The following is a 24,200-nucleotide window of genomic DNA, read 5'->3' as shown; positions in this document are numbered from 1 at the left end:
TCCAACCTTCAGATCTGGCTCCTCCAACTGCCACTTTCTGGCATTAAGAGACCTAATCAATGTCTTCCAAGTATCTACTAAAATCCATCAAGCTGGTCTGCTTTTCAACACAGAAATCTGTTACCACAGAGGTCTCTATCTTCAAGAGGCTCTCTGATGTCCTGGACTCAAAACAAAAATAATTCTTAATCCACCCAGACACTGGCTCCATCCACACGAAGCCCCAGGGAACAAATAGAATTCTGAAAGTGCGGCCTCCAAGGAGGATCCTATTTTCAAGCCCTCTAATCCACCTATCCAAAAGATTTAAAGACTTGAGTTAGAGTCCACCACCCTTCAACAGCTGCAGAAAACTAACTCTGACCTAGCAGTCCTTACCCCACAAAGAACCCATACAATCAGCCCTTTAATTTTGCCGAGGAGAAGATCCATGGGAAGACTCTGGTCTATCCCCTGATGACCCCACTAGGGCTTTGCTCTTTGATGACACCACCTGCTTCCCGTTGCCATATTGAAGGAAATGCTAAGAACTGCCACTAACTTAAAGGAGCTCATTATGATGTTACACTCAAGATTGAGAAAAAATGAGGCCATCCCTGCTGATGCTGTCTATATCAGAGGTTGGGTTCTCTGAGTCCCTAGTCGTTCTCACTGCATGCAAAAGGGCCTCAGCGCAGGCAACAGTGGACGACCGCACCCATCCAAGGATGAGTCTCGGTTGCTGCTGGCAAGTACCTAGAACTGGGTGCTTTCACCCAATGGCATCTCTCCTCACAATATGATGGTCCTCTTTGGGAAAAGGTGAAGGATCCTATGGGCCTCTAAGTGGCCCATAGGATGCGGAATTAAGAGCTGGCAGTGTTATCAGCAATACCAGTATCCGATGTGCCCTGGGTGCGTCGACACTGCTGTCGGGGAAATAAACACCAGCAACCCTCTCTGGAGGCATGCCTGACATAGAATCTCCGGATTCTGGCATGAGATGCAATATCACCACCTCAATTTCCCTTTTAATGGAGAGCATCTGCTCCGCTCCTGTTCGTCTCCAAGTCAACAGATGCTTGAAGTTCCAAAAGAACCGGGATATTGTTAAGTCCATGGAAACCCTGCTATCCCCTATCTTCAGGTCTGCCTTCTACAGACCGCATTACCGGGACTGTGCCAAAGATGCAGCCTTAGGTCAGAGACCACCGTCCCAGCAGCAAACCATTAAAGACTCCCAACAGACAAAGACTTTCCACTGGGGTGGCTTTATAAGTAACCGCAGAGATGTTTTTTTTAATGCTCCAAGGGCAACAAATAATGACTCCATCCACCCACACCCATGCCCACATCACGTCACTTGTAGGAAGTTTGAGACTTCTCTCAGTTGGAGGGTATTGTCAACCAACATCTCACTCTGCAACTATGTCTATATCCAAGACCACTTTCAGCTGTTGGAGAAAGCGGCCATGGCACTCCTTGCCACACCAACAAGGCAACGGAGGGTTCTCCCTCTACTTCCTGATCTGTGTGATTGATGGCTCCCCCTGGTGGGTCCTAGACTTCCAGCTGTTTAACAGGCTCATCCTCGCTAAACACCTTAAGTTCACCATTCAGGATGCCGCCCTACTGTTCCCGCAAGGCAACTTCATGTCAACGCTAGATGTGAAAGGTGCAGTTTCTTACATTGCCCCCAACTCACTGCTTCATGGTAAGTGGACAACTCTGGCAGTTCAAGATTTTACCTTTTGGAGTCACTACTCGTGCAAAAGTTTAAAAGAGCCTAGTGGTAGCACACCTGTGCAGAAAGGCCATACACAACTTGCCATACCCTGAATGACTGATAGATCATGAGAAGTAGCAGTCAACAATGCCTAGCACACACTTAAACAGCACCAGCATGTCAACTCCAGCCAATTCTGCCTTTCTTTAACTACGTACTTAATGCTGTCACATGGAAAGCCTGCTCCAACTAACAGGGTGAGGAATTTGAATGGCTGTTGCATTTTTGTCAGACATAACGTTGTCTCACTGTAAGGACTGTTATGAATCTGTTGTGGATAATGGCCTCTTCCATTTTAATAGTGTCACATGCTGGGTTGTACCTGTGACTGTTCCAGGAGTGCTTTGTGAGGCAGTGATCCAGTACGAAAGGGCACTTGGGAGATCAGATGTTGATAACGGCCAGGGCTCACTATTCTCTTGTACGGTGGAATAGCAGCAACCTGTCCCTCTGCAGATCTATTCTAGACACTCTTCTGTGTTTCCACTGATATCACTTGTGTGGTGCTCACATCAACAACATGACTATACAAGGCTCCTGGACCATTCATCACCAGCGGCAGCACATCAACTACCTGAAACGAGACATCCTTCTAGCCTCACAGCCTTCTTCAGACTCATTTTAGGCAAGATCATCCTCATCCACAAAGGCAAACACAGCGACCATGCATTACATGCAGGAACCACTTGCCACGCCCCAGCTCCCCATGCTCTGCACTGGCTCAAGGGCTGTAGATCTGAGCAATCCGGAACAACATTAATTTGTTGGCTTGGGATTTTTGAGGGGCCAAGAAAAAAAGTTCTCTTGATGCATCAAGTCAGTGAGTGGGAACCCTACCCACAATTCTTCAACATCTACTTGCATCCACGCTGATCCCAGGCCTCAAACCTGTTTGCCACCTCAAAAAAGCAAAGTGACAAAACCTAGCCTCTAGGACCTTACCCTTTAGGCTATGGGCAATGGAAAATGGATGAACTGGCGTGGGCTATCTGCCTGTGCTTTTTATCCACTACCCCCTCATCCCGTACATAGTGACAATGAGGCAGGTGCCCATGGCCCTCAACCTACTAGCAGTGACCTGGGTAAGACAGGCCTAGTAGTTCTGACAAGACATGACATTTTAAGGTCTCTGTACTGCATCTATAAAAGGCTTTTCATAAAGGGCCTGTGGATAGTACCCCTCAGAATGCCCTTGTGGAACCTTAATGTGATTTGCGCGCGACTTGTGGGTCCTCCTTACAGATCCCTACACTCCAGAGGTCTAAAGTTTGCGGCTTGGAATGTGGCTTCTAGTAGCAACTAACTCTCCTGCACATTAGCAAGCTCCAAGCTATTGACATACTGAAGTGTTCTTTCAGGTTCAGAAGGTTCGGTTGGTCCTAAGGAGCAACCCCAAGATTCTGCCAAAGGTTGTTTCACCTTTCCACATGAACCAAACCATTGAGATGCCCATCTTGTTTGTGCAACCAGAATCCTTAGCAGGGCCATTCACACCCTAGATGTTAAGATGACGCTCCTGTATTACATTGATGAACTAAGTCTTTTCATACATGTAATCAACATTTTGTAGCCTTTGCCAAACTCTACAAGGGCCGCCCCATCTCTAAAGTGGGCAATACGAAATGTATTGTCAAATACATCCCATCTACAGTGCCCCTAGGCACAAAAGGTGTGGTTTTCGTTTTCCTCTAACTTCCCTTTAACTGATAACCACAAACATGTCACTTGGTCATTCCAAACATGTTAACTAAGCACTACAATTTGGATATTCTAGCCCATCACCAGGCTTTAGTGGGCCAAGCTGTTCTATTTTATTTTTTTTTATTTTATGGAGTTTGTAAAGCGCGCAGCTACCCCCGAAGGGGTGTCCCGGCGCTGAAATCCAGGGGTTACTGAGTGGAGACGGGAAGAGAAGGAAGGTGCACGGAAGTTAGAGTCCGGAGAAGAGCCAGGTTTTGAGCTTGGCTCGGAAGACGGTTTCAGAGGGGCAGAACCTCAGCTCAAGAGGAAGGGAGTTCCAAAGTCTGGCAGCAATGACACCGAAACCTCTGCCACCGGTTCTGGAAAGTCTGAAGCGGGGCGAGATGAGGAGGCGGAGGTCATTGGATCTCAAGGATCTGGTGGAGCAGGATATCGAGACCCGATTTTTCAGGTAAGTAGGACCAAAGTTGTTGACGGCTCGATAGGTAAGGGTGAGGACCTTAAACTGGATGCGGCTGGCCACAGGGAGCCAGTGGAGTTGCCTTCGATATGCAGAAATAGATTGACGGTAAGGGATGTTACCGATCAGCCTGGCCGCAGCATTCTGGACAATCTGCAGCCTGCCAATCAGGTACTGCGGAGCTCCTGCATAGAGGCTATTCGCATAGTCCAGGTGGGACGTGATAAGGGCCTGGGTGACTGTGCGGCGGGAGTCCGTGGGAAGGTACGGGAGGATCTTTTTTATCATCCGTAATTTCATGAAGCAGGCAGAGGTAACCTTATTAATCTGGGTTTTACATGACAAGGAGTCATCAAATTGGAAACCCAGATTCCGCGCCGAACGAACCGGGGTTGGGGCGGGATTAAGAGCTGTCGGCCACCACCAAAGCGAGGGAATAGAGGTTTTCTGATTGAAAAACAGAACCTCCGTTTTATCTGCATTCAGTCTCAAATGGTTCGTAGTCATCCAGCTGCTGATGTTATTCAGACATTGGCGAAAGTTGAGGAATGCGGAGTCCGAGTGGTCTAAGTTGAGGAATGCGGAGTCCGAGTGGTCTAAGAATACTGTTCCCAATATCTGCATCATGTGCTTGCTGGACAATGGTTTGAGGGGAAACTGCTTTACAGTCTATGCAAAGCATGTGTATCTATAGCCACACATGCTATGAACAAATTATTGCTTACCATGTAACCTTATGTTGCTGACATGTAGTGCTGTAGATTCACATGTGCCCACCCTCCTCACCGGAAGCCAGTGATTTTCACAGATTTTTTCTTATTTCCTTTTGCAATGCACAGCACTCTTCTTTGACACTGCTCTCCTCTTACACTATTCTCACACCGAGCGGCAAATGATCGGAGGTGGAATCAATGTCAAGGTGCATTGGAGTCAGAGCAAGTCTTGCGTCCCAAACTGCTTCGAAGATAATTGGTAAACATCTGGACTCAACACTAGATAGGAGTATGCCGAGTATGTGACTCTATAATATTACATACTACAAACAGATGGTTACCGGGTAAGTAACCTTTCAATACATATTTATTCACACACATATTTGTGTTTGCCTAGTGTTTGGAATTCGACTGAAGACCATGAATTATGTCTCCGCCCTAGTTGGGATCTGTAGTGAAATGGGAGCGAGGATTTAGCTTATATACAGATGACATGGCTCAGAGGGAAGGCCTCTCCTCATGTTGCTGGGGCAAGAATTATACAGGCCAAAACTAACCTGCACAGACGTCTAGTATTCTGTTGAAGGACATAATGTTCTTGCCTGTTGGTTTACATGATACCTACCTCTTTTGATATAAAAGCAAACCCACTTCCAGAGTATCAATGCATTGTATAAGTTGATGGGATTATCCCACGTTTGTGCAGTTACCTGCCTATGAAGATGCTGAGGATAGTGGGTCCTTACAGAACTTACTTTAATTGTTACATAAAATAGATTCAAAGGAGGAAAAAAAACTAGACTATGTATGTGTATTATATCTATGAAATATAATGAATAATTGAGTGTCAGTACTGTAAATTAAATTACGGGTACAGTTTGTTTAAGCTGTGCATTTGAATATTAAGATCCTGTCGGGGGACCAGCCTGCCTTGTTCTCTTGGAGCTCCTAAACCTTAGTCATACTCTGTGTTCTTAGACCTGTTATCTTCAGTTTGATTTTTTTCCTAGTTTGTTACCTTATAACGCTTTAATTCTGGTCATAGACCCATCACTCAATAAACATAATATTTTATTCCATGTTCTGTTCCATTATTGCTGAGCACATATGTGCCAGAATTAGGCTTTTGATGCGTGGAGAGGACCAGGCGCTTGATTCCTGTTTTCTAAGTCAGCTGTGCCAGGAAAGCTGTACTTCCATCCCTCCGATCCATTCCGCCATGCAAAACCATACGAGAACACATCCATCGTGCAGAACTTAACTGGCAAAAGGGATTTGGTTTCCTAAAACCGGGCATATTGGTCAAAATCAACAAAGTTCAATTTCATATTATAGGGTTTATATGATTTACTTTGAAGTTTAAAAATCTTGAATAAGTGGATGCAACTGTTAATCCAATTTTATAAGTTGTTTTGTTTGCATCTAAAGTTTATCTTGCTCCAGAACCAAAAAATGAATTGCAATTATTTCTTCTTTCTCCAGAACTCATTTATGATCCATACAGCCCTGACCTTTCCAAGGCTTCCACCAGAGAGGAAGATGTCTCAGCACATGGTGTTCCAGATTCTCAGCTTGACATCCTGGAATTGGAGCGGGTCAACCAAGCTATTGAAGCAGTCAAGAGTGAGGTGGAGAGGGAACAGAAGAGGTATGCAGAGCTCCTTGAGACCAAGAAAGACTACAGTGTATCTGAAGCTTCATTGCAAGCTTCCAGAGATGAACACAAAAAAGCCACAGCCAAATCGGACACATCTTCCATTTTAAAATATGACCCAGGCAGCTATCTGCTGAATAACACCACAAGCTACAACCCTACTCCTCTGTCGGCATCTGCTAAAGGGTCGAGCAAGTACTCTTCAGATGCTTCTGATGTCCTGAAGTCCAAAAAATGTCCTATGGAATACGTCCCCACGGTTGTGGCACATGCTCCTAAGACTCCCCCTGTAGTGAGCAGAAAGTATGTTGTTGACAAGTCGAAGCCGCTCACTGACTTGGAGTATGATCCTTTGTCAAATTACTCAGCCCGGCTGCTAAACAAGGCCAGCAAAGACCAGAAGAGGACCAAAAGAGTTAGGGAAACTAGTCAAGAGGATTCCTACACTCCTTTCTTGAAGAAACACTGCAGCAGTATTACTAGTTTTGAACCCTTGGCAAGGTTTTCTGACTCTGAAGATGACCATAGTCCAGAGAGCATGTCAAGCCCTCCAGACCCACTGCAGTCCCTGGAAGACAAAACAAGCAAAAAGGTAACCTCGGCAGAAAAAACTGCTAAGCTGGAAAAGCTAGATCAGTTTTCCCCGGAGCTAAAGGAGATAGCCGTGCAGTACGATGTTGAGGATATTAAAAAAGCAGACAAAAAAATAAATGAGGATGGGATGGAAGAAAAAAAGAAACAAGCAAAGGACATCCAGATATCTAGCAAAGGTAACAAGGTTAAGGAAATGCCTAAAGAAAAAGAAAAGAAAAATGAAATTAGCAAGGTCTCTAATCAGAAGGACACAGGAAACAAAGAAAAGAAGAAAAGTGTTGAAAAAGACAAATCTGAGAAAGGGGAAGAAAACTTGAAACTAAAAAACAATGAAAAAAACAACAAAGAAAAGTTAAAAAAGTCCAAGTTGGTTGCCAGTCTAGCAAAGAGTGAAAAATCCAAGTCTGAAAAAGTAGACCCTGCAAGAAAGGAAAAGTCTCGTTCTTCGAGTGACTCGGTGAAAACAAAAAATATTGAAGTTAGCAAGAAGTGTGATTCTGAAAAGCGTGGAAATGGTAAAAAAGAATCAAAACTGAAAGAAGCAGCAATCAAGAATGGCAGACACTCATCTAGCTCAAAGCTCAAGGACTCCAAAGTGCATAAGTCTGGACAGCCTGCTCTAGAGAATAAGCAAAAGGTCAGTAAGTCACGGGACGAGATAGCAAAACCAGCGCCCAAGCAGCGTTCACTGAGTCACGTTGATTTGTTTGGTGACGAGAGCGATGACGACGAACCAAATTTGTCGCAGGCTATACCTCCGCTAAACTTCAGTTCAGACTCTGATGATGAGGATCTTGACACAGTACCCTTGAGTCGAAATCAAAAAAAGAAAGGCTGCAAACAAACCAAGCTAGCAAACTCTAGATCTTCTGCATCTTCTGAGGCTTCTTCCGATGTTGATTACTCAACCCTTGAAAAGTTGTTGGACTTTGACTCTGATCCAATGGAAGAGTGCCTGCGGATTTTTAATGAGTCTAGTGATGTGAAAACTGAAGACAAGGGGAGACAGAAGAATCAGGTAATGGGAAGTTTGGCATGTAAGCAGAAGGGAATAAACAAGGAGTGCTTAACTTTAACCAATCCAATTTATTTTGTAGTTCTCACATTAGTAATCAGAGTGATTACCATCCATTGCAGCTTTGTTTTTTCGAGGATGAGGTTATGCCTTTCTTCTACATTTATTTCTATGTGTTTAAATTATTGCTCAAGGAACGTATGGCTTATGATTGCTGATTAACTCTAAATTCAAATACCCTTTTATCCTCAGAGAGCATGTTCAAAACTTGCAACAAACTGCTTTGGTTTAGTCTATATTTGTTTATCTTAAAACTATTAATCTGGGCACTCGTGTTCTATTGCAAGCCCTAGCACACCTGTCTGTATTATTCCTGACTCAGTGGCATGCAGTACTTGAAATTATTCGACCCTTTAGTGCTTGCAAATCTGAAAGTTGGGCCGCCCCCTTGTTAAGTGTTTCTGTAAGTGTGCCTTTAAATCCTTTATTTTAAATTCTTTGTGGTAACGTAGAAAGACTGAAGGGTCAGCAATGCAGCCTTATAATCATGCTGATTAATGGTCTTGCTAAGAATGCAGGTCTCTTTCATGGCATCTGTAGTTTGTACTAACAACTGCTGTGTGATGTTAAGAAAGTCTTTGTCCTTGCAATAGGCTGTTGTCCATAAAGGCAATGCCTGGCCCAAATAAAATAACTCCTTGAAAAAGCAGTCATTCTCAACTTTTAAGCAATGCAGACCATCTTTTGCTAGTGCTTTTTTGACAGTTCTATCCTCATTGGCAAAATGTTCTTAAATTGTTTCCCACTGCTGTACAGCACCTGCAAAGGGGGCGGGGGTAGGGTACAATACTGTGTCCCCACCAATGCGTCATGGTGCTACGGCTACCCAGCATGATGCTTGTTACAGCATACGGCATGAAATATTCACCATTCATGTTTTTTACCATTTAGAAATGGTGGACACCTGTCTTCAAGCAATACATTTACAACAATGCATAAAGTGTGCAAAATCACCTGTTAAGAAGGAAGCACCTCTGCACTAAATTTCTACTGCCTGCCACTCCAAAAAAAGAAACCGAGCCCAGGATGGTCAGGGGAGGAGAGATGGTGGTAGGAAGTGGTGCAAGCAATGGGGGCAATAGAAGAGTTGGGAATAATGAGAGAGAGAAAAGAAAACCTGGAAAGGTGTGCAACAGAATTGTTGTGGTAGTAGAGGGGAAGTAGCATTGAGTTATTACTAAAAATAATTGTTTTCACAGTTTATTAACGTTACTGCTGTTAGTGGGTTCCTCACTGCTAATATCGGTTGATTTCAAGCTCCTCAACACTTAAGGATGTAGGTACTGATGGTTAAGTTGATGAATGAGCATTTGCAAACTTATACTGTGTTCTGGTAATTCCTTTGGCCTTTTATGTTAATATATTCCCTGCAGTACTAAGTTGGAAACCTCAGTGGGTTAGACGTCTGTAGCAGTGTTCTTTGTAAGCAGACTGGCCTCTTTGAGTCTCAAAACAAAAACTTGGTTTTCATTCTTCCAAGATAGGGTAGCATGTTTGGCAGGTTGGGGTAGGTGTTTAAGTTGATTTTTACCCAGGGAGATCTCAGATTTCTGAAGGTTTTCTCATTGAGGTTAAAGTGACTAAAAGTTCACTGGGGAGAAGCGGGTGGGTTTTCTGAGTTGGGTGATGCATTGTAGTGCCAGGACTGGTCCTTTACTTCAGATGTTTTTAATTGGGCCTGAAGAGAACTATGAATTTCTGACATAAAATGTTAGGGGCATCAAGATTGTAAATTGTGCATTATTGACTCATCTACTCTAGATTAAAATTGAAGGTTGAGGTTTGAAATTAGTGTATCTGAAGAAAGTCTGATCACAGCGGCAGACTATTTGGAGGGAGGGTATCAAGTACTTGGCATTGTTGCAATACTTTTACTGTCAGGGTTTTCATAGCAGTAGAAGTGTTTGAGTGTAAGAGCTAAAGATTGAAGTTGTCTTGCATCAGTTGTACTTGCTTGTGATCGCCCAGGATCCAAGTAAGTTGGAGACCACCTCAAAGATTACTTGGAGCATGTAGAGTGGTACCAGGATTGATTTTTATTAATAGTTCTAAAGAAGTAGTAGAGTTCTTGAACTATCACAGCAAACAAAACTGCTAGTATAAGAGGACAGCTACCTGCTAGTAGTCAGAAGTTTGAGAACCCAACATCGTTTGGAAAAGGTAATCCAGCCCATCTCAGGCATGTGCTCATAAACACTTAATAAATATACAGCCTTACGTTGCTGGAGATCTGGCAATGGGTAGTATCTGGCAACTGTCCAGTCACTCTGGATCGAATGCCCGTGCTATATGACAGAAATGGGTCTTCCTTGAAACATCTTTATATTTTCTGCGTGTCTGTTTTAGTTTTGAAGATCACCTGTGGGTCTTTTGTTTCTATTTCAGTTTGTGTCAGGCAACAGGAAAGAGAAGTTTGTCAGGTGAGCATTGACGTGGAAGCAGGTGCTAATGTAGCGTCTGTTACCCTATGGCTGTAATCTAGCATTTATTTATTAATCCGTGAGATGCTATGAACAACATGAGTTGGTGATTTTTTTTTAGTCTGTGCGAATATATGTATTTCTGTTGTAATATGGTAGTCCGCTCAAGTACAGTACAAAGAGTTTGATCATGAGCCGGTGCACTAAGGAAAATTACAGTAGATGACTAGAAAATGGTGTGAGGCAAGACGCAGACTAGGGGGAAGTAGTTAATAGTTGGCTGATCGGAGTAAAATGACCTAGTTGGAAATAGACTTTATAGACCCATAAAATGGGGACAAAGGGCGATGAAAGAAAAGCAATGGGGAGATGGACGCAGCCCAGTCAGTAGCAGTTAATATCCTTTTGTTGCACATCTATTAAACAGTTTCTGTTTGTTCTATTTCTACAGAGTTCTCCAATGTTTGCTTGTTGGTCTTTGCCTCAGCAACATCTGTGAAATTAATGTTGAAATTAGATGTAGCACGCCTCAAGCATAAGACTTATGTTCAGTCATGGTGCTGCCATTTTTCAACACGTTTTTCTTGAATTATCAACAGTAGAGCCTATCACGAGTACCAATTTTCTTTCCATTTTATTGCCGTCTACTTAACACATGGAAATGACATGTTCTACCAATTGTTTGAAGTAACGTTTGTGACCTGGGAAAACATTTTAGAATTTGGGTATCCTCAAATGAAGGTTAAATAGTAGACATCGACTATACAACTACTCTACTCTACTCTAGTCTTTTATGACTGCGAATCTCAGAATTATGGTTGGTCTGGTAAACTTATTCCTCTGCCCTGAGGAAGTGGGGGAACACATATTGGCTGTACTATTGTAACATTGTGGTTGTGTTACAGGCCCTACAAGTATTGATAGGAAGACTGTCTTTTTGAATGGAATACAGGAAACATATGCTGTATAATTTCAAAAGAAATACTTTAATTTGGACTTGGGTAGCATAGAATATTGTGTTTTGTCATGTGTCTTTTTGATAATATAAAAAAGTATATTTCATTCAATACCTAGATTTCTTTATTTCTGTATAAAATTGCCTGCCAATGACTGACAATTGATACTTGAAACAGCAAATACCGTAAGGGCTCTCTACCTTACAGACCAGTACCTAGTGTTGATAGTATCTGTGTAATGTTTTGACAGTTCAGGGTCTAGGTAGGCTGCATCAACTGTAGGGCTTTTGAGGTATGCCTCTTTTGCCCTTAAACCTATCCCCCCCTTCAGTCTCTTTAAAAAAAACATTTTTATAGCGGTCTCGACAGTGCAGCTGCCTGGTTGACTTGCTGTTGCCAGTTATTTAAAATGTACATACAGTGGAATTTGGCTTTGTCAGGGAAATTAGTCTCTCCCTTCATGCCATTGGCAGTTTTTGAATTGCAAACCAAGGGACTATTTTACATCTCAAAAGTACCATGAAGCACTATTATTTAAAATAGTGATCAGATATGAATTGCTGCAGAAGAGGATTATTTCTTTTTTTTATTTTTTACACTGAGGAAGGCTTGTGAGTCAGAACTCTAAAAGCAAGCCAGCTATTGTTGTATAATGCTTTTCAAAAAACTTTTGTTTTTCCTACAGCCGCCTAAAGAAGTGAACAGTGAAGATCAGACCGACTCTTCTAGCAGCTTCCTTCCAGGTCAGAAAAGGAGAATTTCACATGTGGGCCATTCTGGAAATGTAAGTGAGGGTGTTATGATGTACAACAAGCTATTTCAATGTTGGAAAGGAGTGAAGGGTTTGTTTTAATATGTGGTTCAAAAATCTCTTGGAAACTTAATGATGGTAGAGTGACCAGTAACAACTAGCAAAAGGCTCATACCTAGCTTGCTGATTTTCGTCATATAAATGATGCCAGCCATTGTTCTTGTTTCAAATTTCCTCAGTTTGTTTTGACATCCCTGTCCCACCACCTTTTTATGCTTACAGTTTAGTTTGATTTTATTATGCTGTAGGTATTTTAATATGTGAACATTAAGCAAAGGTGGATTGTGTTCCTCCATATAAACCTTACACAGTCTGAGGCTATGTATGTACTCTTCTAAATTTATCTACAGGTACTTCCGTACCAGATTCCCCAGCAGTGGTATATCTGCACTGCTCAGCTGAGCCCATCAACCTATTGTGTTGTTAACCTCCTCTGCCTTTTTAATTCTTAATACTTTTTTTAGTGAGCCGTCGGTCCATGGATTTGGTGGTAGGAATTTCTGCATATAGGTAGTTTGGAGATGGTGCTAATCACGAATGATGCTCGTATGAAAAAACTCGGTCGAAATTGGGGCGCCCCTTGGGGCTGGTTGGCTGCCTTTCAGGACTGGTCCACCTAGACTAGGCTATTAGTTCTATTTGTTTTCCATGGTACTCTCCTTCACCTATGTTTTGTTAGGTATTGTATGTTTTCTGTTGGGACTGTTAAGAGTTTCTTAACTCTGTGAAAACTCTTACTATAATGAAAACGTTATGTCTATGCTCTAATCGGGCCTCTGGTTTAGTTTTACCTTTAGGTTTCTTCTTTTCCTCATTTTCTAGATACATTTGCATTTATCCCCGTGCTCTTGGTATTAATTAGTGTCTCATTTTCTAAAAGTCAATAAAAAAAAAAACTTTTTTTAAATCTTAAGATGGCATCTTTTAGTGCCTCTCATGTAATTATAATATTGTATTAAATTGTAAAGCAGTGTTTTATTTTTCTAAATCCTAGATGCTCCTCAGGTGCCTTATGCTGGATATCCAGACATTAGGTAACATGCCTTGTTATCCAGATAGGTAGATGTGATAATAGAATAGCATGCAATACTCAATTATTTTACTGTTCCTCTGCAGTCTAAACGGTTAAAACTACAGGAATGAGAATTGTTGGCTCAAATTATCGAATATAAATGTTCTCTTACAATGTTCGGCAATATCTGCTCCAGGTCCGGTCCCTTTTTGTGGGAACTAGAGTAAAAGTTACTTACCTTCGGTAACGCTGTATCTGGTAGAGACACAGTCTAGCCGCAGAACTTTGGAATTCTCTCCAAGCGCCAGCCTGGATCTGGAAATGTTTCATCAGTACCTCTGCGCGCCAGGGTACTACGTTATAGGGCTCCGTGGTATCTGTCTCTGTATATATCGGGGGAGACATACCAGTCCCCTCTGGCGCGCTGACGTCAGTTGCTTCTGCATAACCTGTCCTGATCGAACGCTGAGCCACTACAGAAACCGATTGTGGGAAAGGGTACCAAGAAAGATCAAAGATCTTTGTACCATTAACATAAAAGAAACATCAAAAGGTATATTAATACCAGACATGGATTTTAAAGAAAACCCCCAATAAAATCAACGAACACGGGGCAACATGAAAATCAAACACCTGGTGAATAACCCCCAAATGAGTGAAAAAACTCTACTCTCTCAAAACCATTCTGCAATGGTGATAAATGGCATAGAAATAGCCAACAACACCTACAGCAACAACACCAGGCTGTGTGTTAAATTACTTGATATATTGACAGTGCTGATGTTAAGGTATGATAATACCAAGAAAACTTCCATAGAAGGAACAAATAAATTAATACTACTTGCTGGTGTGTCATCCATAGGAAAAGAGAGAAACACCCCTACTCAACCAACCACACACTATTTGGAAATGGATGTTATTGCAACATCCAAACAAAAACTCAGTGGCCTGATCAAACAATTTCCGTAGTCCCAACCTAGATTGAGAGTATGATCACTGGTATATAAACCCATCACTGAAAGGGTATAACCCTTACCCCAAAGATAAATTGCAGAGCGAGGAGGATGGGCAGGGTGTTAAGGAATGTGGCTTGACTGTGTCAGATATAGCGTTACCGAAGGTAAGTAACTTGCATATGACAGACATCTAGCCACAGATTCCTTAACTTTGAATTAAATACCATAGCTATACCCCACTGGAGGAGGGTCTGCAATATAATCCTACAAAAGTTGTCAAAGAGAATTAGCTGGTCAAAACTAACAACTATCAAATGTATGTAGGAATAACGAAACGAGAGTTAGGCTCTTAACAGAATCCATGATCACTATCACAGAATATATAAATAAAACACAACTTGACAGGTCCGAAATAAACGGTCCTAGAATGAATATGGGTTGAAAACCCTAGAAGAACCATCTGTCAGATGACAAACATTAACCCCTGTCCCCCAAGGGGGTACAATAAAAACAAGATGACTAAAAAATCAATGCATGATAAAAGTCATATAGTCTGCATTGTTCTTGACAATCAAGAATCGTAAAAGTACTGTCCTGATAAAATCCCAAAACAGGACTCGCATGAGTCATTCCCCCTCAAGGAAACGATGAACTACAACACCTCCTTGGTATAAGTCATTTAAAATGGTCAAAAGGGAAAATCATGTTCAGTCTATGTATTTCTTGGATGTGTCATCAGACACTCCGTTTGACTTGAAATTCACAGGAGTTCACTTGCCAATAACTACTGTCAGTACGCAAGAACGAATAAAGCTTGCCTCTGTACTGTCTTTAATGCCCTTGACCGACAGACTGAACACAATTTCGAGCTCTGACAAGCTCAAACACCAAGACAAGGTAGAAAAAAGAATCCATCGCATATTAGATTAAAATAGTTTGTTTTTTACCAATATGTGTAACACATATAATAGTCATGTGTACTCTGTATACATAAGAACTAAGAAACAAGTTCCAAACACGCTCTTTCAGTAATATTGAAAAAGGGTAACTCACCTAAAAGTTCAGTCCAAAAATCTTATAAAATAAATCCTTGTACACCAGACACCTACAACACCTGTGATACAAGGCAATATATGAAACCCAGCAGCACATTCTATCATGTATACACAGCATACCAAAAGACCACTCTAAAATGAGCGGTTTGGCAAGAATACACAACCCAGAGAGAAAAAAAGGGTGTACCCTGCCACCAACACAACACCATAGGTGACTTACCATAAGCAAAAAAGCTGCCTGTCAGATGGTATCCTACATTACTGACCCCACAAGAAACAACAGTTATGATTCCTAACTAATTAAGAAATGCAGAAAATAATAAGTACATCCTCTCCAGAAGACAGGCAATGCCAATCAGATCAAGAATATCAACTGAAGAAGAAAAACTATAAAGTAAAAAAATCCTTCTATTATTAAAGTGTCTCCCAAACCATTACAGATGATTGGCGGCCGGGATGAAGGCCAAAAACGGCCCGACACCCTAGGATATATTGCTTGAGGTCAAGGGCAACAAGCCATCAAATTTACCTTGGTCTTGGGACAAGATGGCCCAACCTGTGCATCAAAATACTTTGGCTGCCAATTCACAGCACCACAAAATGGAGTAGGAATAGTACATGCTTGCAGTTGAGATCTTATTTATGCCTTTACTAGGCACCATTCCTTTTCCATAAAGGAAGAACCTGCCAGCAAATAGCATTCAAATAATGAAAGCATATACTCTGAGCCAGAGCAACGCTTCAACTTGCTGAAGCATCAATACTTTAAAAAAACAAACATTTTATTAGTTTTATACATGCATCTGATTACAAACAGTGTCCCGTTGTCATCTGTAACCATACATCCCAGTATTCCCCTCATTACTCCCTCCAAGCCACCAATAGGGATGTTTCAACAGGATGTCCCAATGGTCTACGTATTTCTATAACATACATATTGTCTCACAAAATGTTATCATATACTAATCGTTCCCAACTCCCTTCGAGCTACCCTCCCTCCTTGTTGCAAGCCTCATTCCAGTTTCAGTTCCTAGTGCAGTTATCATTATTCACATTTTTCTGAATGCCTGTGAATGTGGGAGCCTCCCTCAAACGTCAGTATTGTGCTCTGAGTCCTCGTCAACACTGTAATCCAATAACGCTTGGACCAATGTTTTCCATGCGTTTGCGGCGTCCAGTGCCTTATCATTATGTAGTCTCCTTGCTTGCTGGTACCTGATCGTACTCTCACTTCGCTCCCATTTTATGAATTCAACCTTCCACCTCTCGCTACTGGGACTGTCTTTTGACTTCCATTGCCTCGTTAACTCTCTCTTTGCCAATAATAGCCCCATGTCTATAAATGTACTGGAAATCTTGGTCTTAGAGGTGTGAGGAAACCAGTGCAATACACATGTTGCTAAGTCAAAAGTCAACCGCCTCTCTGTGATCGAGCCCAAAGTGTCTCCTACATCCTCCCAATAGTCCCCTAGTTTAGGGTACTCCCATAGCATATGCTTAAGCTCTACTCCCGCCCTCACACATCTAGGGCAGGCCGCTTCTTCCACTTTGAAATACTTCCTGATTTCGCCCGGTGTTAAGTATGCCCTATGGAGTATGTAGAAATTTATTAATTGAAACCTGGCGTTCCTCGTGCTTTTCCAAGCCCTGCGTACTATTTGTTCCCACACTGTCTCTGGTATGGGTTTCCCTATCCCCACTTGCCATTTTGATTTCAAATTATCCAGTGGCGCTATCCCTTCGTTCAACATTCTGGAATACAAGCATGTGACTGTCTTAAAAGTCTCACTGCCATCATTTTGTATTGGCACGCCATTGTCGGCTTGGGTTCCACTATTCCTCCTTTCCAGTGCGCCTTTAAGGCACGGATCAGGGCTGCGTGGATCAAGAATCCCTCCTGGGCAGATCATACCTTTCTTGTAATGCCTGGTAAGGTATCAGTTCCCCTTCCTCATACAAATCTCCAATCACCTGTATCCCCACCTGTTCCGAGTTCTGAAGAGATGTCCAGTCGCCTCCATGGGGTAGCGCAGTCGCCATACCCAATGGGATTTCGGGAGCATATGGGTGTACTACTCCCGCCTTACGCTGTGATCTATTCCAGCACAATCTCAATGTTTTTTCTTGTATAGAGAGTTCTTTGAGGTTTAGTTTTTGTTGCATAACTATAAAGGATATGACATGGCGTGGTAGCCCCTTTCCTCTCAGGTGTTCAGGGCTCCTAAATTCCCTTGGTACTGCTTGCGTCAATATCTTTAGTTGGGCTGCTAGATAGTACAATTCAAAATTCGGGACTGCCAGCCCTCCCTCTGCCTTTGGTCGTATCAGCGTTGCCTGGGCCACTCTCAGTCTTCCAGCTCTCCATAAAAACCCCACTATCAAGGATTTCAATGTTTTAAATGTTGAAGTTGGTATCCAAACAGGCAGTGTTCTAAAAAAATATAGTAGCCCAGGTAATGCCACCATTTTCAAGAGAGGCTATACGACCTGTCACAGACAATGGGAGTGTTGCCCAAAAGGCCATGCTCCCCTTCAGTGCTCTCACACCTCCCTACGTTCCCTTCTAGCATGTCAGTAGCACTGTGGTAAACATGGACCCCCAGGTATGTCAGACATGTCGGCTCCCATCGTACTTCATGAGTCAGCTCAGGTAGTGACTCTCCTGGCTTCATCGGATATAGGCATGTCTTGGCCCAATTCACACGCTATCCAGAAATGTCTCCGAATTTCAATAGCAATCTCGCAGCTCCCGCTAGTGCCCCCCCCTAGTGCCCCCCCTGCGTCTTCCAGATACATCGGCAAGTCGTCGGCATATAGCGAAATATACTGCCTATCACCTCTGTACATCAGGCCTTTATATTCCTCTCCCATCCTGGCTCGTGCTGCTAATGGTTCTATGGTCAGGTCAAACAACAAAGGGGAGAGCGAACATCCCTGTCTTGTACCTCGGGCTACTGGGTATTGGGTCGAGATCAATGTTACCACCCTTACTCTGGCTACTGTAGATGCATAAAGCACCTTCTTCCAGGCCACAAAGTCCTCTCCTACTCCAAAACTTCCCAGGGTCTTATAGAGGTATAGCCACTCCAGACTATCGAATGCTTTCTCTGTCCACTGAGAGCACCATAGGTTGCCGTGCCTCAGGTTGATCTTCTTCTAATATTCTCAGCAATCGCCGCACGTTGGATGCCGTATTTCTTGTTGGGATAAATCCTGCTTGATCCTCATGAATTAGTGCAGTCATGTGCTGCAAGAGGTGAGTCGCCAAAATTCTACTCAGAATCTTATAATCATTTGTCAGCATCGACAGTGGCTGATACAAGGCCGTTTCTGTTCCTACTCGGTCGGGCTTCAACAGTGGGATTACTAATACTTCCCTCATGGAGCTAGGAAGACGACCTACTTCCTTCGCCTCTTTATATACTTCCAACAGCCTGGGGGCCAGCAGGTCCCCATATTTCCAGTAAAACTCTATTGGCAACCCATCTACCCCTGGCGTTTTGTTGCGGGCCATGTGCTTAATAGCACTCCTGACTTCCTCCAGCGTTATGTCACTACCTAAACATTTCGCCTGTTCTTCTTCTAGTGCTGGGAGTAACACCCCATCCAGGTAGGAGTCGCTATCTGCCTCCCCTGCTATGAGCGAGCCCCTATACAAAGCTTCATAATGCTGTAAGAATCTATTTACAATCTCGCTTTGGGGGAATACTACCTCTCCGTCCCTATCCTCCAAAGCCAGTATGGGTGAGCCCTGCTTTAATGGGTTGGCCAATCATGAAAGCAATGTCCCCGCTTTATCTCCTTCAGCATGTACTTTCGTGATATAGGTTTTATAATCAAAACCACGCAATCTCTCTACTTCCACTGCTACCCCTTCCTTCAAGTCAAGTTGATTTATATAGCGCGCTACATACCCAGAGGGTCTCAAGGCGCTTGAGGAAGGGTGGGGAATTACTTGTCAAATATCCAAGTTTTAAGTTGCTTTTACCTCTTCCTGCTTTTCAGGGTGGTCAGGCCTGTCCAATTCCGCCCTCCGCAGCCCACTTTCGGCTCGATCTACATCTTGTAAGAGTACCTTCCTCACACCAACATGTTTGCTAATACAGATCCCCTGAATCACCACTTTAAGTGCGTCCCATTCCGTCGCTCTTGTCGAGGCCGTGCCAGCATTCTCGGTAAAATAATGTGTTATTCCCTCAGCTATTTCCCCTTGGAACAGCGGATCATCTAAGGTTTCGGGTCTCAGTCGCCATATGGGTATGGCGGACATCGCCACCGTCCAATGCATAGTAAATAACGGGTTGTGATCGGAGAGTGATCTGGCAAGGTATTCCGTGTGCACTATGGAGGGCACTATTCCTGCGGAGCACAGAACTGCATCTAATCGAACATGTAGATCATTCATTGCCGAGAAATATGAATAGTCTGTCATATGGGTGATGTGTGTGCCATACATCCACCAAGTTCCACCTATTCTGCCATTCCAGTCTACTTTTAGCTAGCCTATGTACAGGGGAGTCCGCCAGCGGGGGGTGCGATCTATCCTTTGATACTTCCGCTATGGAGTTGAAATCTCTTCCCAGCACTACGGAACCAGTAAGGTGGTGTGCCGGTTAGCCGCTCAAGAAAGCGTGCTTAGTTAATATTTGGTGCATAAATGCTACAAAGTGCTATGTCCCTACCCTGGAGTCTCCCTTCTATGGCTACAGACCTGCCGTCAGGATCTACTGTTTGTCTTGTTACCTGGAACGGAACCCCAGCTCTAATCCATATCAGGGCCCCCCTTGCAAATGCAGAGTATGCAGTGCTAAACACCTGTCCCCTCCATCGTCGTTGCAACGCTAATCCCTCTGCTTTAGTGAGGTGCGTTTCCTGAAGTAAAACTATGTGTATGCCCCTTATAACCAAATATGAATGGATCTTATGTCACCGCGTCATAGTGTGAAGCCCCCTTACATTCCAGGTAATGCATCGTAAATTAGGTAACGTCCCCTGTCCTGCCATATAGCATCCACATTTCAGTTTGCTCTCCAACTTACACCCCGGTGAGCCCCATGTCCCAACTTCTTCATCCCATTCGAACAACCCACCGTCTTCAAGAACAGGACCTAGAACTAACCAGCTAGTCCCCATCCAAACCCCTACAACAATTAACACACAACTAGTCCCTTCAGTAGTTACTGAGGGTATGCCTTATGGGCCACGAGGAGAGCTCAGTGCCAATGGGCCGCCGCTAATATTTGGAATAATCCCGCCCTGCAGACCCGTGATTAGCTATATCATGCATCAGTCCACGCCCCCTCCCCCGACATTTATTTGAATTATAGCCAAATCCAGCTAGCAGCTCAATAGTTCAAATAAATTGCATCTTTTTGGAAGCGGTAGTGTCTCCCCCTTTCCCTCCTCCCAGTACCCGCATCTTCTAAGCTCGGTGTTTGGCCATTTCAGCAGTGTCCGCAGTCCCTCCCAGCCTTACCATTGATTCCTTACCAGTCCCCCATAATACGACCTTCATTCGTGCAGTATCCCATCTGCTGTCGCTGACGTGATCGGGGGCAATTTTACGCTGTCCACTTCTGAGGCCTCAGTGTCAGTGTTCCTTGTCCTTCTCTGAGTCCGTGCCCTCACAGCAGTGCAACTGTTGATCTCCGGAGAGGGCCAATAGTACCTCCAGTACTTCTTGCTGCTCTGTCTCTGTGATGTGGTGGGCTTTCGCAATCTCCGCCGTCTCTGCTGCAATCTTTGCGATTTACGCTGTGGTAGCCCTACCAAGGCGCTCTGCGTTCTTTGTCCTGGACCATCCTTCCCAGCCCTATATGAATCTAGCCAGGTCCATGCATCTTCTGGAGTGTCAAACTGGTCGAGTCATCCATTATCACTCTTAATTTGGCGGGAAACAAATATGAATACTGAAGACCTTCTTCTCTTAATTCTCTTTTAATGGACAAAAAGAATGAGCGACGTCGAACCTCAAAAGTATAGTCTGGGAATAGGATGACCTCACTATTCCCCACCTGATAGGGGCCGTCGGTGCGCGCCCTCTGGAGCAGCGAATCCCTGTCTTGGAATTTCAACAGACGGGCCATTACTGGTCTCGGGGGTCGCTCCTGCGGCGGTGGTCTAGCCTGTCCTCTGTAAGCTCGCGCCAAGGTATAAAAGGATGAAAGTCCCTCTGGTGCCACTACTGTTTTCAGCCAGTTCTCTAAATATTGCACCATATCCGTCCCTTCGATTCTTTTTTAAAATTTATTATTTTTTTTGGGCAGACCTACTATACGGATGTTTTTCCTCTGGTTTCTACCTTCCGCATCTTCAGCTCGCCTTTCTAACGCCGCAATATGTTCCAAGGCGTCTGTCACTGTGGTTTTCAATGCTTTCTGCGCCGGTTCCACACCTTGGAGCGCTCCTTCCACCAGTTTTACTCGGTCTACTAGTTTAGAGTGATCTACACGCAGGAGTCCCAGTCCCGTTGCTACATGTGCTACATCTTGTTGAAATGCAGCACGAGAGTCCGCTATTGCCGTCAGGATTTTATCGAATTGTTGGTTCATGGTGGGGTCCTGGTATGTCCCCTGCCCATTGGATTCTGGCGCGCCGGGAGGCTCGCTATCCGGGAGCTGCTGCGCACCGTCTTTCTTCCCCTTCACTCTCCCCATTGGGCCACTCATCGGCGCAGTTCTCACCACTTGCGGGAGCTATCCCAGACCCCCTGGGTCGGCAATGGTCGGGCACCACAACTTAGTGCTCCTTATTGAGGAGAGGCAACCTTGTTATCTTCCAGTGCGTTTGGCGCCCTAGTTCAACTCCGATGCGTACACGGGCACTTCCACCCTATGTCATCCGCAGCATCCGTTTAACTCGAAGGCCCCCACCTGCAGCGCCCCATGAAGCGCAGCCCTAGTTTGTTCTATCCGCAAGTGCTCTGCCACATCCCCTAATCCGTACAATAAAACAAAAGAGCTCCACCTGTATTAAATCAATAAGTGCTTATAAAGTCACTTGATATGTAGGTCTCCCTCCCAGGAGAAAGAAGGTCAACAATGTAACAGAGTTGTGGATACATGGGTTCGTTCTAATCAAAATTCATGGAAAAACAATTAATGCATTTGCAAACTATTAAATGACAAAACCCAAAAAACTGTAATGATCCCCCACACGAAAATAAAACATTCACACAAAAGCTTACACTCTCACTCATTCATTCACATGCGTCCAAAAACTACAAAGATCCATTCATTCAAGGGAACTAAAATTCTAAAACTAATCATAGAGGGGCGAAAACCTATGAGTTAAGGTACAGTGTGGAAAATATAAATTGAAATATTCCAAACAGGTAAAATGTTGTATCCTATCATTAATGAATCAAAATTCTGACTAAACAGAATTTATCAATATAATAAATATTGTCACCAAGTAAAAATAAGGGTAGACAATATGGAATATCTTTCTCCACATGTAGTAACAATGGGGATGTAGGGAGAAACTGCGGTTCACATAGGTTTCTCCATATAAGGTTCGTAGTGCCGACGTACGTTTCGGTGTGCGGCCTCCCCTTCATCAGGGCACGTGCCAGTAAAGAGACTCCGGTGGGGGTATCTGGAAAGTCAATAGGAAGGCGCGCAAATCTACAGGCAGCAGGAAAGCAAATCAGAGCACCGGGGAAGGGCAAGGGTGGCTAGCTCAGGAGATACGCTGGCAATTAACCGGTAGCTTGTCTCCTTTCTGGTGAAGAATTGGCTTGGTAGTTTGGTCTGCCCTGTTCCCATGATACACTGGGCCAGGGACAGACTAATTTGCATATAGCCAGGTTCTGAGCTGGGATGGGGCAGTGAGATAAATAACGGTGATGGATCAAGCCCTGATCTTTGGACTGGGTAAGAGTGGTCTGCTCAATTCAGACACTCTGTTCATCACCACCCCATTTTCTGTATCGTTTTTGGCCACTATAGGTGTGGCAGGGTATACTCAGACATGAGTCCCTTTCTCACTGCTCCATCAGGATTCAAGCAAGCCGGGCCGAAGAGGCTGAAATGCCAGAAACCGGTCCCCGGTAGCTTGTCTCCTTTCTGGTGAAGAATTGGCTTGGTAGTTTGGTCTGCCCTGTTCCCATGATACACTGGGCCAGGGACAGACTAATTTGCATATAGCCAGGTTCTGAGCTGGGATGGGGCAGTGAGATAAATAACGGTGATGGATCAAGCCCTGATCTTTGGACTGGGTAAGAGTGGTCTGCTCAATTCAGACACTCTGTTCATCACCACCCCATTTTCTGTATGGCAATTAACTTTGTGGCACGTCAGGAGGAGTAGGGAGATTCTCGAATAGGAAGGTCCTTATAGGCGGTACCGGAGTTAAAGCTGGAGCAGTTAGCTGAAATGAAGGACGATAGAGGATACGGGTTGGCCGTGGGGCGGTGGGGGGTTCAATGGGCCGAGTAAATCCGGCAGCTCTTCGAGGCCCAGGTGGGGTCCTCCTGAAATCAAGGAGCGCCGGTATTCGATCTGAGTGGGAGGTAGTGTTTGGCTGAATGCGAGAATCATCAGGTCTGCGAAATCCATTTCGCGGATCTGACAATTGGCCCCCGGCGGCCGCTGCGGTTCCCGCCCTCCTACTCTTTTCTGCTGCATTTCTCCCCTGCCAGCAACTTCCAGGTGCAGGTCTATGCAACTTGTGCCGACCACCCGATCTACCCCTCTCCACTGCTCCCAGGTCATGAGGGGTGAGGGCGGGGGCTCCACGCCACTTCAGGTGTCCTCTTCCCTGTGCTCACTGCTTCAATGGAGGAAAGCGGCAGCCCCCGTCAGCGTCTCTCCCGTGGTCCGCAATGGCCGCCGCTTCTTCTTCACTCTCGGCGTTTCCAGCCGCCCGGCGTCTCCAGGCAGCGCCACTCAAGTCGTCCCTTCAATCTGCTCCTCTTCGCTGCTCCCGGGACTGCTGCGGGGTAGGGACGGGGGCCCTCCGCCGTTCTAGTCGTTTTCTCCCTCGCTTCCTTCAGCACCAGTGAAGGAGATCAGCAACCCGCACCAGC

At 44.3% G+C, this 24,200-nt stretch overlaps 1 protein-coding gene across 2 annotated transcripts in view; it reads left to right on the top strand.

Moving 5' to 3' along the window:
- Positions 1-24,200, top strand: part of REXO1 (RNA exonuclease 1 homolog) — a 268,509-nt gene that overhangs the window by 35,052 nt on the left and 209,257 nt on the right. For both annotated transcript variants that reach the window (XM_086947165.1, XM_086947166.1), the window contains exons 2-3: positions 6,122-7,905; positions 12,024-12,122. In XM_086947165.1, coding sequence (XP_086803291.1) covers positions 6,122-7,905; positions 12,024-12,122 — 1,883 coding nt within the window. The remainder of the gene's footprint in view (positions 1-6,121; positions 7,906-12,023; positions 12,123-24,200) is intronic.

The sequence above is a fragment of the Lissotriton vulgaris genome, chromosome 12, assembly GCF_964263255.1.
Source record: "Lissotriton vulgaris chromosome 12, aLisVul1.2, whole genome shotgun sequence".
Classification (NCBI taxonomy): Eukaryota; Metazoa; Chordata; class Amphibia; order Caudata; family Salamandridae; genus Lissotriton; species Lissotriton vulgaris.
The sequence above is the reverse complement of the archived record's forward strand: the minus strand, read 5'-3'. Positions and strand labels throughout refer to the sequence as shown.